The sequence below is a fragment of the Dasypus novemcinctus genome, chromosome 4, assembly GCF_030445035.2.
Source record: "Dasypus novemcinctus isolate mDasNov1 chromosome 4, mDasNov1.1.hap2, whole genome shotgun sequence".
Lineage (NCBI taxonomy): Eukaryota > Metazoa > Chordata > Mammalia > Cingulata > Dasypodidae > Dasypus > Dasypus novemcinctus.
The window spans coordinates 65,164,079-65,181,010 of NC_080676.1; the positions used below are offsets into that span (position 1 = coordinate 65,164,079).

Sequence of the window (16,932 nt, forward strand, 5' to 3'; positions counted from 1 at the left end):
CAGCAGTTGTACCATTTTATATTCTCACCAACAATGTACAAATGTTTCTATTTCTCTGTATCCTCACTAACTGTTGTCATTGTCTTTTTAAAATATAAACAATAGCCATTATATTTGGTATGAAGATGTATCTCATATTTTGGTTTTGATTTGCATTTTCCTAATGGCTAATGACATTGAACATTCTTCCATTTGCTCACTGGCCATTTGTATAACTTCCTTGGCAAAATGTCTGTTCAAGTCCTTTGCCCAGTTTTTAACTGTGTTGCTTGTCTTTCTGTTGTTGAGTTGAGCAATTCCTTATATATTTTAGATATCAAACCCTTACCAGATACATGATTTGCAACTATTTTCTCCTATTCTGTAGGTTGCCTTTTCACTTTCTTGGTAATGTCCTTTGATGTACAAAAGCTTTTAATTTTGATGAAGTCTATTTTGTTTAATTTTTCTTTTGTTGCTTGTACTTTTGACAAATCCAAGGTCATGAAGGTTTTCTCCTATGCTTTCTGCTAAGAGTTTTATGGCTTTAGTTCTTATGGTTAGGTCCTTGATCCATTTTCAGTTCATTTTTGTATATTGTATAAGGTAGGAGTCCAACTTCATTCTTTTGCATGTGGATATCCAGTTTTCCAAGCCCCATTTGTTGAAGAGAATATTCTGTTTCCATTAAATATACTTGGCACTTTTGTGGAAAATTGGTTGGCCATAGGTGTGTGGGTTCATTTCTACACTCTCAATTCTATTTCATTGGTCTATATGTCTATTTGTATGCCAGTACCATACTATTTTAATTACTGTGGATTTGGAGTAAGTTTGGAAATCAAGCAGTGCCTCATCATCTCTTAACTGCTGCAGCAGACATCAAAGTGATCTTCACACCCCAACTCACATCCTTCTAAAGGGTCTTCCTCACTTAAATCTAACCAAATCACTTCTATGCTCACTGCTCACAGCTCTTGAATGAGCCCCTGTTGCTTGAAGCTCTTCTTGGCATGTTTATAAGGAGTTGCCTAATTCAGACTTCCCTCTCTTCTTCAGCCTCATCTTACCTCTAACCCTTTCTCACCTTTCCTTCCAATTTCCTATTTACTTCAAGATCTCTGAATAGAGCACTCTCAGAAGACTTCCCTAGTTCTAGCTGGGTTAAATGGCCTTCTGAACACTCCCAATACATCATATACTTTTTTTTGCCCCCACACAAATTCACTATCAAGTCTGGTCAGTCTACCTCCAAATTTCATCTCAAACCTTCCACCTTTTCACCTTCTCTAGTACTACCCTAATATAGGCTCACATGGTAATTCAGGTAATCTTTCATGTCCTGAAACTCTCTGGGGCTGGGGGAAAGGGCACTACAATGGCATTCTACCACAGTTAGAATATAATTCACATGTCTTAACTGGCCTAAAGAATCTGGCCATTGCTTCTTCTGTGTTCTCTTTAAATACTACTCTCCCTCTTACATGCCACTTTCTAGCCACTCTTCTTTCTGTTTTTTGACCACTCCAAGATTCCTCTTGTCTCTGATCCTTTGCAACTGTTTCTCTTCCTGGAATACTCTTCACCAGAAACTTTATCACAGTTGGCTTCTTATCACACAAGTGGAAGCTCACATGTTACTTCTTTGGAAGAGCCTCGCAATTTGCCACTCTCCTCCCCCAGAACAGTTACTGTGTTCCATTTTCTTCACAGCATTTATCACTATCTGAAAATCTCTCAATTACTCATTTTTCTGCTGTAAGCTTCATGATAGCAGAGAACCTTGTCTTCTCAGTCACTGCTGTATTTCCAGTGCTCAGAAAAGCTACTGACATTTGGCAGAGACCTATTACATGTGAATATACATGCAATGGCTCATTTCATGTGTTAGCTTGGCTAGGTTATGGTGTGCAGTTGTTTGGTCAAGCAATCTCTGGCCTGATTTACTATGAGAGTATTTCATAGATGGATTTATACTATAGCCAATTGATTGCATCTACAGGTGATTGCATCTACAATCAACAAATGAGATTACTCTCAACAATGAAGGGAGTCTCCTCATCCAGTCAGTCGGAGATCTTAAAGCCAGAATTGAGGATTTCAGAAGTCAGAAAGAAGAAATCCTGCCTCTACTTCAGCCGGTTAGCTAGTGGAAAATTTAACTTCACCTTCAATGGATTTTCCAAATTGTGACCTGCCCTATAGAATTCCAACTTGCCAATCTTCATCATGGTCATGTGAGCCAATCCTTATAATTAATCTCTTAATAATAGCATATATATAATCTGTCGTTTCTCTTTCTCTAGAAACCCTGACTGCTAGCACAATACATAAATGAATGAAAGGGTCTCTCTGTCTAAAGTGCCTTTATTTAAGGAAATATTAGTCATCTTTTAAGGCTCATTTCAAATGTCATCTCATCAATGAAGTCTTTCCTTATTGCTGCTTTATAGTCACTAAACATTATCTACATGCATCTAATGAAGCTTACAAATTTTGCCTTGCATTTTAATTATTTGCCTTGCATTTTAATTATTTAATTATTTGGCCACTCTTTTATTTTTTCAATTCAACCTTAAGCTCCTTGAAAACAGGAATTAAGTCTTACCTAATTTGTACCCCTTATTGGTAGTCCCAAGCACAATGCTTACACATTGAGTAAGTTATAAAAATAACTAATTTATTGCTTGAAAAAAAATGTTTCTTTCATTCAAGTGCTTGTAATTGAAAATGATGTTGATATAAAAGCAACTAAAAGGGCCAAAGGTACTAAATAGCTTTCATGATGTCCACTTAGAATGCCTGAGTACTATTCTGTGAACATGGGAAGAACAATACTGATCTGATGGCCAAAAGAGACTGTTGCAATTAAGTCTCTAATAAAGGGAAAGAAGTTAAAGAGCTGGAACCTATATATATATATGCATACAAGGAACTGAAGTTTCTAATATCCTTGAATCAAGAGTTTTAAGATACTAAATATTCCTTGAGAATGAGTACCTTTAGAGTAATTGATTAAAAGCATGGAAACTTGCCAGGTCTAATGACTTATTCATAGGCAAGCTTTCCTTGCCCAGGCATTTAATCAGGACAAGGTGCCCAGACAAGTGAATGCCAAAATTTGCTGCACATGAGAATTATCCGGGGAGCTTTAAAAACTCCTTTGGTATGGGGTGTCAGTGATGGGGGATATGTAGGAGGAAGCTCACCTGGGCATACATTTAAGGCATATAAATGTGTTCAAATATTCATGGGGCATTGTCATGGTGGGTGTAGATTCACACAACAACTGAAGGAATATCACATTCTGTAATAGATAGGCAAGAATCCCCTGAGTACAGGGGCAATGACTAGTGAAGGAGGATGGTCGACTGACAGGCCCTTGGTATCGATGACTATATATAAACCTTTACTCTTGAAATTGAAACAGTCTAGCATTATAGGGTGCCTACGAGTTGCCTCCTGAGACCCTCCTTATTGCTAAAATGTGGCCTCTCTCTAAGCCAAACTCAGCATATAAATATATTACCTTTCCCCGTGGGGCATGACTCTGGGGGATGAGCCTCCCTGGCCCTGAGGGATTACTACCAAGCACCAACTAGCAATGCAACTGGAAAAAGACCTTGACCAAAAGGGGGAAAAGGAAAAGACAAATGAGTTTAAATAGTTAAGAGGCTTTAAAGTGAGTTGGGAGGTCATTCCAGAGGTTATGCTTATACGTGTCTCAGCAGGATCTCTTTGACTGTCAAAGTAGATGCCACCCCAAACAGCAGGGCTCTTGAAGGCTCTGGAAACATCCAGACACTATAGTCATGGCAGATAGCTCAGGAGTTTGGTGCCTTGCCAGTGGGCTCTACTTTAGAATTTATGCTCCCCAGAGTGACAGAGTTGGACTCAGTTGTAGTTTCCCTACACACAGCTCTTCTGTCCTTCTATTTGAACCTATATTTAGCACTGGAGTTGGTAGGTGTACTTCCAAGAGACTTAAATCTTTGAACCGTCCATGTGCCAGCTGGGCCCTGAATCTCATCGGAGTTGCAACACCTACTCTCCAGTTCATTAGTCTCATCCAGGTGAGACATGAAGGTGATGATGGACAATGACCATACCAAAGAAACGAGAGAGTAGTCACAACTGCAAGCAAGAGAGTCCCTTTGGGAGAGGCCCTATGGGATCAAAGCCCCCTCTAAATTAGAGATGGAGTGGACATCACCATCCTAGAATCCTCAAGATTGGGGAATGAACTATGGACTAAAGTAGACTTACTGATATTCTACTATAGACTTACTGTGATTCTAGCAATGGAAGAGATTATATCAGTGATGTGGAGGCAGTGGCCACTGGACGGACATTTTGAGGGCAGGGAGAGGGAAAAATAGGCGTAATATGGGGGCATTTTTGGAACCTGGAAATTGTCCAAATGATATTGTAATGACAGATACAGGCCATTATAAATCTTGCCATAACCTACAGAATAGTGTGGGAGAGAGAGCAAACTACAATGTAAACTTTAATCCATGCTTAGTGGCAATGTTCCAAAATATATTCCTCAATTGCAAGGAATGTACCTCACTAATGAAGGATGTTGTTAATGTGGGAAAGTGGGGAGCGGGGAATATGGGAATCCCCTATATTTTTTATGTGACATTTGTATAATCTAAGTATCTTTAAAAAAATAAATACATAAAATTAAAAAACAAAAAATACTCCTTTTGTCCAGGTCACACTACACACCAATTAAATCAGAATTTCTTAGGGTGGGAACCAGACGACAGTATTTTTAAAAATTCCCCAGGTGATTCCAATAAGTAGCAATTTATGGGAACCCCCGCAAAGACTACATTTTCTATTAATTGCTGAGGAAGTTCTGGTCATTTTCCACTACAGCCACTAGATGTCGCTCCTGCCTAAAGATTGGAGAAGTATACTATTAATAGGACTTTCCCATCAAGGAGGGGACATTAGTATGTTTCCTGATTAGGAGGGAGCAAAGAGAATTTGTATTAGCTTATTTTGATAAAACAGTATCTTGGAAGACAGGGTTGGGAAATTGAATAAAGAAATGGATTTAATGTCTGCTGAACTGAACATTAAAGGATAATAGTAAGGCAAATTTTCAATAATCCATTATCTTCACTGTTGACTCATTTACCCAGATTTCTTAGTACTGAAGGAGTGCTTTAGGGGAATTCCTGGCATTTTGGAGGTTAAGAAGAAAAGGAAAGAAAGGAACGATAGGCAAAGGAGTCATCTGGATACTTGAGAGTCATCTGAACTTTCCAGAACTCACGGGGCTCCGTTCCCCATTTTGGGATCATTCTTTTCTCATTCTCTGTCTGACCGTCATTTCCTCTCCTAGGTCTGAGCTGATAAGTCCTTCTTGATAGCCCCCCTACAAACACATACTGATGTTTTGCCATTTTCTACCTGTCAATCTCTCAAATCTCTTTGTGGCTAGGGACTATGTTTGTTCACTCTTGCATGGCTAAGGCCTACCTAGCAGAGTTTCTCAGACACATTGTAGGTATTCCATAAATACATGTTAAACATGTGAAAGAATACTTAGGCAATATGGCCTAAAAACTCTGTGTATTAGGTTTGATGGAGAAAGTATATAATAAATGGGAATTTATTCTTCAACAATGTCTGGGAAAGCTAGATTTAATATATGTAGAGCTCTAATGAGGAAAATTGGATAGAATGCCATTTTTAAGAATAGAATTCCATAGCTTCATAAATATTCAGGGCTGGGGGAGACTCTGAAGTCATTCAGCCGAATCCCTGCCACAATGCTTGTTTCAGCTTCAGCCTTCCGTGCCAAGCAGCTGACTAGTCTTTGACTGGAGCCATCCAAGTACACTTCCAAATTACCTCAAAGAATCATGACTATTTGACAAGTCAGATGGCTGTGAGTATTTGAAAGTTACTCCTTACGTTGAGTCTAACTTTTCCTCCCAAGGGCTTCTACCCATTGACCTTAGTTCATCCCTCTGCAACTTCTGAGATAGAGATTTCTGCCCAAGGACACCTTTTCAGATACGGAGGAGATCATAGTCTCTCATCCAGGCTAAGTGTCCTCAGCTACTTCAAATAGTCATCTAATAAATGTTCTGGTTCTCTCACCCTCTTTCACATATGTTTCATAAATCAGCCAGCACTTGTTTTAATTTTGAGAAAAGCAATCAGTCTTTCTGGTGACCAGGAGACAAGAGATTCCTCTCTCCTGAGCTTACAGTTTGTTAATAAAGCTCAAGACTGATTAGTGATTGGCAAATATCACTAATATATGTACTTCTGCAAACATATTCACTTATTAGTACCCATTTAATTAAGAATGGCCTTCACAGGCCCTCTTCTCTTCCCAAGACTCACATTGTGAAAGTTAGATGTACATTTTCTAGGTCATGGAATTGAGAAGGAAATGTTAGTCTTTCTTAGGAAATAGTGGCCATGTTGGAAACTCAAAGAGATTGGATTCTATAGAAGTTCTTCCATTATCTCCCAGGTCCCTGCAGGGTTATAAAACAGCTAAGAGGTCTTTTCAGACAAATCAGTGCATGAAACAGTCCTACAAAGACTCTAATTGGCTTTGCAGGTAGACCAGAAAACTCACCAATTCTCTATAAAGTGGATCCAAGGTAAACCACAGAGCCACCGCACACCGCTGGCCTTTGGTGACAGCCTTCACTCCATGAGGGTTCTCTCCTCCAGATGAGAAGCTGATCATACGCCCACACTTTGGTTTTATAGAGGCCTGGGAAAGAAAGCAAAATTAGACTTTTAATTCTTGCATTGTGAACATTTCCACAGCCACCTTTATCTAGTCTTCTATAAGATATTCACATCAAACTCTGAATCAAAGAATAATGGAATTCTGGGACTGAAGAAGACATAGAATGCCTCAATCTCCCCATCTGTAACAGACAAGATCAACATAATACCTACCCCATAAAATACAATAATTCGGGTAAAATGATTGCTCAAAAGTGCTATTTTGATAGCCTGCAGGATCCATGAAGGCATAGGTTCCCTCTCTTAATTTACTCCACTAGCTTTAGATCTAGTTCAGCATTTGGCATATAGTAGGTGGGCTTTTAATATTTGTGGAATGAAAAAAAAAAGAAACAGACATCTAGAGTGGGAGAAAAGTTCTATTATTGACGTAGGCAGGCAACAGAGATGCACATTTTCTAATTCCTTAAATTGTACAATTATAGTTCATGTATTTTTTATAATACAAAGATTAAAAAAGAAATCAAGTCAAATCCCGTAACATAGTTTAATTCTCTTAACTATATTCCTGACCGGTGATCACTCACCTAGTGCTTTTATACATCTCAAGATGAGAACACACCACTACTTGGGATAATCTATTCCATAGCCTCCAGAGGCTCTGAGATGACCCACACAGAACTTCCAAGCTTGAGCATTGCTGAGGTGGAGTAATCTGTTAATGTTCAGGTAGAACAGTACAGTGAGAGGAAAAGAGATACTGCTGGGAAACTGAGCCAGTGTATTAGATCCAACAAATAGGGTCTCCAAGAGAGTAAGCTTAAGTACTGAATAGCAGGGGCCACACTTCTGTGTTTAAAGAAAACATTAATTGTTTGATGTGAGTCAATGCCAATTTTCTTCCTTGGGAAATAAAGAAACTTACTCATTCTCATTAGATCTTGGAAAAGAAAAGTAAAAGAAAAAAAAGTGGTACTTATTATTCTATCATTTGATAAGATGAGCCTGTTCTAACTAGCTTTTTTTCTGAATTGACTTGAGTTGATACATGCCCATTATAAGAAACTTTGGGTTCCTTCTTTGCACAAAATCAAATGGATATACCCCACCCTCCCTCCCTCCCCTCCTCCCTTCCGCCTTGCTTTCTTTTCCCTTTCCCTCCTGCCTTCCTTCCTTTCTTTCTTTTAGGTACCAGGGCTGAGGACTGAACCCAGGACCTCATACATGGGAAGCAGTTGCTCAACCACTTGACCTGCATCCTCTCCCCTGGCTATTTTCTTTCATTACTACCCTCAGGATGACTATTTAGAATATGTCCTGACATCTCTGGCTGCTATATAACATAGTTACTCCTAGACTGTGTGGACTACAGATGGAAGGTCAAGGATGGAAGGTAAGGAGATATAAAGTATGAGACCCAGAGATATGTATGTGAGTAAGTGTGTGTTTATGTGTAATACAGGGAAGAGGAGAAATGCAGTCATTTTCTGATTATTCTTCAATTCCTAATACTTGAAGAGTGATTTACCTTTGCCAGATAAAGTTGCTTTTCTTGAGCAACTTTACCCAAAGTGCTTCTGCTGATATAAATCTAAGAAGTTCACTATTACTGATGTTCTCAGTATCAATCTGATTTCTTTTTGTTTGGAGAAGGAACTTATAGTGCAATTTCTATGTAGAAACAGCAAAACCAATATTTGATGGATCTGAAATAGGATAAGAAATCTTTCCTAGTATTTGGCTTTAGGATCTGGAGTTTCAATTTTCTGGGCTGTTGGTTCCCTGTTGCTGATTAGGACTCAACGACAGATGGTTGCCATTGCTTTTACATGATTGCCAAGACTTTGTAACAGCATACAATGCATCAGGTACTGAAGAAAGAGTCTGGGGAAAATTTAACGTTTTCTCTGATGGAACCAAAAGGACTGAAGTATTTTTATTTACTTTCTAAAATAAAATGTTATTGAAGTATATCATTCATACATGAACATACATAAACAATAAGTATATAGTAAATGTTGTAAACTTACAAAACCAAAATGCATATCATCATATAGTGCTCCCATACATCATCACACTACTAACACCTTGTATTGTTATGAAACATTTGTTACAAACTGTGAAAGAGCATCGTCAAAATATTACTACTATCTATAGCCTGTATCTTATATTTGGTGTATTTTCCCTCCACCCCACCTGATTTTTAACTCCCTGTATTAGTATTATACATTTGTTATAGTTCATGAGAGAACATTCTCACATTTGTACTGTTAACCACAGTTCATTATTTCACCATTGGATTCTCTGTAATATACAGTCCCATGTTTTTACAATACATTCAAAATGTATACTTAGAGGTTCTCATTTTCATCACAGAGTTGTCCTGTCACTACCTCCATCAATTTTAGAACATTTTTATGAGTTCAAAAGGAAAAAGCACATAGCCTTTTAAACCCTGGAGCAGTTTGATATAATTGATGAATTCCAAAAAGAAATACTGGATTATGTTTGCAATCTGATCTGCACCTGGGCTTGATTGAGTTATCATTAGGGCATGGAGTCCCCACCCAGTCCATACCCCTTGGTGGGCAGATAAAAGGCATAGCAAAGGACAGAGTTGGAGCTTTTGATGCAAGGATTTCTGATGTTAAAGTTTAATGCTGAAGAGCCAGCAAGTCAGCATGCAGAGGAAAGAGAAGCCAGCCCCAGGAAGGAAGGAACCTTGAAGCCAGAGTAAAGAAAGCCCCAGGAATGTAGAAACCCAGAAGCCTGAACCCTTGCAGACATCATCAGCCATCTTGCTCCAAATAGACTTTGGTGGGGGAAGTAACTTATGCTTTATGGCCTAGTATCTGTAAGCTCCTACTCCAAATAAATACCCTTTATAATGCCCAGGAGATTTCTTGGTATTTTGCATCAGCACCCCTTTGGCTGACTAATACATACCCCCGTTACTGTCTCTTAGAATTGATATAATATCTTCTTTTTCCATTGTTGCAAAAATATTAAAAACTTACTGTTAACTACCATCCATAATTTACATTAGTCGTAATTTTCCCATGTATCATCATAGTCTTAACACATTGTAAAAGAAGTCTTATATTTATACTATTCACCACAATTTTCATCCACCTCTGAAATCACTATGCTATTGCATTCCTTCCTGTTCAGTTGTTTAGAGGCCCTTGAGCAAGATTGGTATTAGATGGCCTTTGAATGTTTGGTAGAATTCAATTGTGAAGACATCTCCTCCAGGGCTTTGCATCTTTGGGTAATTTTTGATGATTGCTTCAATCTCTTTACTTGTGATAGGTTTGTTGTGGTTTTCTATTTCTTCTACGGTCAGTGTAGGTTGTTTCTAGGATGTGTCCATTTAGTCTAGTTGTCTAGTTTGTTGGTGTAAAGTTGTTCATAGCATCCTCTTATGATCTCTCTTATTTCTGTGGGGTCACTGGTAATGTCCCCCCTCTCATTTTTGATTTTCTTTATTTGCACCTTCTTTTTCCCTTTGTCAGTCTAGCCAAGGGTTTTGCCATTTTTGTTGTTTTTTTTTGTTCTCAATTTCACTGATTTCTGCTCTGATCTTCATTACTTTTTCCTTCATCTTGATTTAGGATTAGCTTTCTTTTCTTTTTTTTAGTTCTTCCAGGCATGAAGTTAGTTAGATTGTTGATTTTAGCTTTTTCTTCTTTTTTAATGTTAGCATGGAGGGCTATAAATTTCCATCTCTGCACAGCCTTTGTTGTATCCCATAGGTTTTAATATGTTGTATTCTCAATTTCATTTGTCTCAAGATGTTTACTGATTTCCCTTGCAATTTCTTTTTGACCCACTGATTATTTAAGTGTGTTGTTTAATCTCCATATATTTGTAGTCCCCCCCCTTTCTGTTCCTTATTGATTTTCAGTTAAATTCAAAAACAAAGAAAGTATTTTGTATACTTTTAATATTTTTATATTTAATGAGAACTGTCTTGTGACCGAACATATGGTCTATCCTGGAGAAGGATCCATGAGCACTTGAAAAAAATGTATATCCTGCTATTTTGGGGTATAATGGTCTATACAAGTCTGTTAGGTCTGGTTTGTTTATCATACTATTCAAGTTCTCTCTTTCATTATTTATCCTCTGTCCAGATAGTCTACCCAATGCTGAAAGTTGTGTATTAATGTCTCCAACTTTTATTGTACAGGTATCTATTTCTCCCTTCAGTTTTGCCATTGTGTGCCTCATATCTAAGGGCACCCAGGTTAGATGACTAAATATTCATTACAGTTATTTCTTCTTGATGAATTTCCCCTTTTCTTAATGTTTAATGGCCTTCTTCATCCTTATAACAGACATCTGTTCCCCTCTCAGTTGACTGTGGTGAACCATGGGTTTTATCCAAGCTATTTACCTTGTATGGGGGATGGATGCCCTTCCCAGCCACAGGCGGTTAGTAACTCAAAGTTTTCATTTTGATTTCTTTGTCTCCCTGTCTCTTGCTCTCTTGGGGGGTATGCAGCACTCTCCAGGTCTGTAGACACCCAAAGCAGGTTCCATAGACAGCTTTTTTCCCTTCCTCCATTGTTTTGGGGAGAGTTGAGTCCTGCCTATATATTCTGATACCATCTTCTGAGAAGTCTCAAGAGTATTTTTAAACATGAACTTTGGGAATGTTTAGAAGAAGAAGCTAACTGTCTGAAGCACATTAGGTTAGGAATTGTTATGGATGTGTGGGTTTTCAAGGGTCTCTAGGACTAATATTGAATGGGAAGCACACCTATTATATATCAGGTACATGGAAGAATAAACAAGCTGAGGTGATAATCCATTTATGATTTATTTCTATGGAAAAATATGTTCTGAAGGTTGGATAAATTATTGTAAACATACTTTTAGAACATGGGTCAAATAATGTAGAATTTAACTTTTCATGAAGTAAATGGAACTCATTAAATTCTATCTTCTTCAAACTTTGCATAGAGAAAACAAAATCCCTAAATTCTCATGTCTCATGAATAAAACCTGCTGCTAAAAATGAGTATTAGTCTTTCGAGTATGATTTTAAACATCCATCTAAGTGAGGATGAAGAGAAAAGTCTTTTTTTTCTGTACATGTCTTAAATAAATGTAAATCTCCAGCCAACATTCAATTAATTATAATTTCCAAATTTTCCCAAAGCAAATGACTTAGAAAACTACTTCCTTGTGTGGACCCAAGTTAGGCCATTTCCTTACTTCATTTGTCCTTCCAGAGTCAGAAAAGGGAAATCTAAAAAACAAGACCTCCATTTCTCTTTATTATCGGGACTGGTAAAATTTGTCTGTGAGACAGAAGAAAGAATTACCTAACCTGAGAATTATGTTATATACAGAATTCCCTAAACAAATTCCCATCATGTGCATTAACCTGAAGTAAAATTGATTTTGGAAAATAAATATACTCTCAACTTGTAGCTTTTTGAATAAAAAATGCTTAAATTCATTTGGGGAGAAAGATTTAGTACTTGTGACTTTTTAAAACAGCTAAGCATTTTGTTAAAGTTATAGATGTCTAAAAGAGGGTATTATCTGTTTTCAAATCTTTGAAAAGCAGAATTCCAGTTAACTAACATTCAACAATTAATGAATTACTGATTCTTCTAGGCAACACTTTCTTGCAAATAGTGGCCATTTCCAAATATGGCCACTAGAGGGAGAAGAAGCAAAGAAATATTTTCAACCACATTTCCATATTTTTTACAACTGTGTGAGGTACAACCATATTTGTAACTCATTTCCAGGGCTAGGAGAGCTCAGATATCAAATGTGTTCTGCACATGAGCTCTTCAAAAAGTTAGAATCTTACATAGTGCTTTTAAGCTCCAACTGAGATCAGAGAACTTGATTTAATTTCCCATATTATGAAGCATCAAAATACTCCCATGTAAATATTTAAACTATTTACAAAAAGTGTTGCAAAAACATACGAATTAATTTTTCTTCATGTTATCGCATTAAATATGTTATCACATTAAATATATGAATTATTTTTTCTTAATTATCACAATATTTCTGAACAATTTGAACAAAATCCCTATCACCTTGAAACTCAGCAATTAATAGTTTCTGATATCACTTATTTAGACCCTGGTACTATGTCATGGATGATATATGGATTTTGCAAAAGAAGTTAAAGTTATTTTAAAATTATAAAACTCAGAAAAAATTACTTAATGCCAAATCCTGAAGTTTATTACATGCATGCCCTATCAACTGAGATTTTGTATGGACTAATAAGATATTTCATAATCTACAAAATACACATAATTAATTACACAACAAGATTATATTCTCAGTTGGAAAATCTGTTTTTCTACAAATTGGATCATGCTCTTTGGCTTGAAGACTAAATTTTGTTAGCTGTATACTCAATAAGTGCTAAGTAGGCTGGCTTTCCAGAAGCACCAATTTGCTTAAGAAGATTCTGATTGAATTTAACATTTGAGTTTTCCTATGAAGGTGTGTTGAAATCTCATCTAAAGTTAGCCATGTATAGATATATAAAATCTCGGTAACTAGGGGTTAGGAGGCCAGTGTTCATACAAACATGCAGAACACCAGTTTACTTGAAAGCTATTTTGCAAAATGATTTGACTTGCCCTAGGGTTGGGTTTCTGAGGAACTGGTGTTTTCATATTTCTATCAGGTCACTCATCAAAGAATCAGAAGACTGAGGTTCTGGTTCTAAGTCTAACATTAACTAGTTATATGATCATGAGAAAATCCTTAATATCTCTATTGTTAATCTACCCATCTGTGGAATGGAGTAGAAGAGATTTTGATAGACTTTCCATTTCTAACAATTTATGATCTATAAATGCAGTGGAACTTTCTCCACCTTTTGAATTCTTGAACTCAGAATTATCTGAAATCTGACAGTCTGTGAGTCCAAGGGAAATGGCAAGACTGAGATTAAAAAATGCTGAATTCGCAAAAATAGGTTACTTACAGTTACAGTCTTAGCATCCATCTCAGTGAATATGAATTCTCCTCCTTCAAAGTCATCATTCATATACAGAAGTGCACTATAAGAAGAGAGGGAAAGTTTCCAGTGAGGATGCTGGACATGATCAGGGCCATGAACACCGCATTCCTAGGGCAATTTCCATTGCATTTTTCCAACTAGCTACAGACCAGAACCAACAGCTCTGCTGAGTTTGAGGGTGAACAGCGAAATCTGAACCATGACACACCTTCCTACCTTCCACCAGAGGGAATCTTGATGGCAGAGGAGAAGATAGCAAAGTTTTTAGTAATGCCTATGTTTATTTATATTACAAGCCCTACCTAAGCACCTGGCTTATGCCAGGTACTAGTAAGGACTAAGGGTTGGGTAGTGCTGGAAAGGAAAATAATTCAGAGGTAAGTAAAATGCCATACTGGTTATCTGGAGGTAGTACTGGTTGGTGGCAAATAATAATAATAGCTGACATCTAGTGAACACTCTAGGTGGCAGGCACTTTTCATAATGAAGGATGTAGATGTTCAGTAACTTGCCTAGGTTAGAGCTGGGGCTGAAACATAGACAGACTCCAAAGCCTACTAGGGTTCAAACCCCAGTTTATTACTTACTAGCTGTACAGACCTGGCCAAGTTATTTCATCTCTAGCTTAGCTTCAGTTTCTTCTTCTGTAAAATGAGGACTAAAGTTTCTTCTTTATAAGGGTGCTTGAGGATAAAACCACATGACATCCTTAAGTCATACAGTTTTCTGCCAGAGTTGAATAATTTATAGCCATTTTAATTATTATCAGCTCATGACAGTAGCATCATAGAATATTGAACACTGGTAAGGAACTGACTGGCCTGAGTGATTAATAAGTTTCTTTGGAACTCAACATTGAAATAATTGACCTCCTTACCCTCCAGAGTAAAAGCAAATGTAATTTCAGTCATGCCCTTGAAGTATTTATTTATTCCACTTATGTGAAAATTTTAACCATATTTCAAAGCTCATTTCATATTTTACCTCCTCAAAAAAAAAACCTATCCAAGTTTACTCTAGCCCTCTGAATGTGCCCCACACTACTTATCTGCCTTTACATGATAGTATCTCTAAGGATGTTTTTCCCTAACTAGCTAGACAGTTCCCTGTGGGCTAGCCTAGCCTTGTAGATAAGGGGTGCTCGATAAACATATAGAGCACAGTGTACTAGTACATTATTATATGCTTAGCAATAACTTGACTCTTTACAAGCTAAAATATCTCTTTCATAAAAAGAAAGCATCTTTTCTTCTCAGTTTCCAGTTCCTCATTTATAAAATGTGGACATACATCTTCACATGTGTACAAGATAAGTAATACAATGGGATCCCTGCCCTATGTGTGACAAGATACCACGCCTTTTGTGTTTTCATACTGAAAGCCACATAACACAAGGCACATGTTTCAGTGAAAGCCATGAGATAAAAAAGGTGGACACTTTACTTAATATTAAAGCAAAAATGAACATTTTGTGGAACAGGATGTATATGGATTTTTAAGAAAAAAATAGATGATAAAATCATTTCTCATTTGTGGCAGCTGCTTTGGGAGATGCTTTGAGAATCTCCGTTTCACAGAAATGAACATGATGACAAGAAAAACAGAGCTGCTTTCAAGTTTCTGTGGGATTTTGATAACCACTGGACAAAAGCATGGTTTCAAAGTACGTGCTGGGCTGTACCTATAGTCTCGGAATGTGTAAGCAGGAGGCTCCTTCCAGCATTCATTGGCCTCTGGATCCAACAGACAATTGTCAGCATGGATGGGATGACTGAGATCATTTCTTCTATCTTGTTGACCTGCCAGAAAAAGAAACAGGGAAGAATGAGAGATGGTGTGCAGAAATCTCCAACAGCAAAGCTGACAATTTGACTGTCTCCCATTCCTGGTGAGATATTTGGGTAGAGAGAAGGCAGGGCAGAACAGAAGAAAGAACATGAAGGAACAGTTGAGAGAATCTAATCCAGCTTTCATATTAACTTGATGTGATGGGCCAGTCACACCTGTCTCTTCAGTTATAAAAGTGCTCTCATATAACTATAACTAACTATATAACAACTATAACAACTATAACTAACTGTAACTATAAATACATAAATGTCATGCATTTCATGGGGTATACTACATGTAAGACATTCAAAGGATGAAGATGCAATGAAATGTAAATAAGAAATGACTTCAGTTCATTTGTAACTTCACAAGTATAAAAATCTACTCCTGTGGCATTATCCCTACCTGCTATGCAGATGGAGACAGAAGAGAGGAATTAGAGAAGAAATGAGCAAGGAATGAGGAGTCTGTCTATTATATAGCACCTTACTCAAGAAACCCTTCATCTTCTAGGCTTTCATTCAGTGTTTTTGGACATAATATAACTGTAATTTCCAGGTTTCCTGGTTTCGTGAAAAGCTGAAAAGCATTTTTCTGAATGACTAAGGCAAGTGGGAGAAATGGACTTGAATGGGAAAATATGCAGAAGTGAGTTCTTCTGGAACTTTATGTGACAAGAGGGAGAAAATAAGGAAGGGAAATATAAGAGTTAGTTTAGTTTTAGAACTTTAGAACTCTTGTAAATTATTCCTCTCAAATGTCATAAGTTTCGTTTTGCACTGTTTCCTTTCTCAGTGCATTGTGGGCAAAATGGAACACCTTCAGATTCTGGAGTCTCACCAGACAGGGCTGTTCGGCAGACCATGTGTGTATAGGAAAAATACAGGGTTGAGTTCAGCATGAAATAGGATTCTACAATCTTTCGGGCCTTCTCACTGATGTCATAGAACAGGCGGGCACTCTTCAGTGGGACTCGACCTTCATAACCAAACTGAAGAAAAAGAAGAACATTAGAAACCACTGGGGCTGGTTGCAAGGCTGGAGAAAAACAGATGCTATATGTCATTAAACAAACTAGGATGGCTCTCTCTCCGTTATCTAATAGGAATATAACTCCATGCTTAAGGATTTTGGTTAGGATAATGAGCCATTGAAATAAGCTCTTTCCAATAACAGAGGGAAAGTTAATCACTACCACCGATCTTCTCTCAACACTTTCTTCATTCCTCTAACAATACTTGTTGCATTAGAGTATAATTACTTGTTTGGGTATATTTTAATTAATAGTGCTTAAGCTCCTTGAGGACAGTAGTGATATTTTATTTATCAGGTACAAATTTAAGAAATGTAAAATTTGATAAATAGATGACTGAAGAAAT

General features: G+C 37.3%; 1 protein-coding gene across 1 annotated transcript in view; it reads right to left on the reverse strand.

Annotated features, from left to right (window-relative positions):
• P3H2 (prolyl 3-hydroxylase 2) overlaps positions 1-16,932 on the reverse strand; it is a 184,946-nt gene that overhangs the window by 3,002 nt on the left and 165,012 nt on the right. The window contains exons 11-14 of the mRNA XM_004469615.5: positions 16,394-16,544; positions 15,405-15,522; positions 13,688-13,763; positions 6,593-6,733 (exon numbers count right to left, since the gene is read on the reverse strand). Coding sequence (XP_004469672.1) covers positions 6,593-6,733; positions 13,688-13,763; positions 15,405-15,522; positions 16,394-16,544 — 486 coding nt within the window. The remainder of the gene's footprint in view (positions 1-6,592; positions 6,734-13,687; positions 13,764-15,404; positions 15,523-16,393; positions 16,545-16,932) is intronic.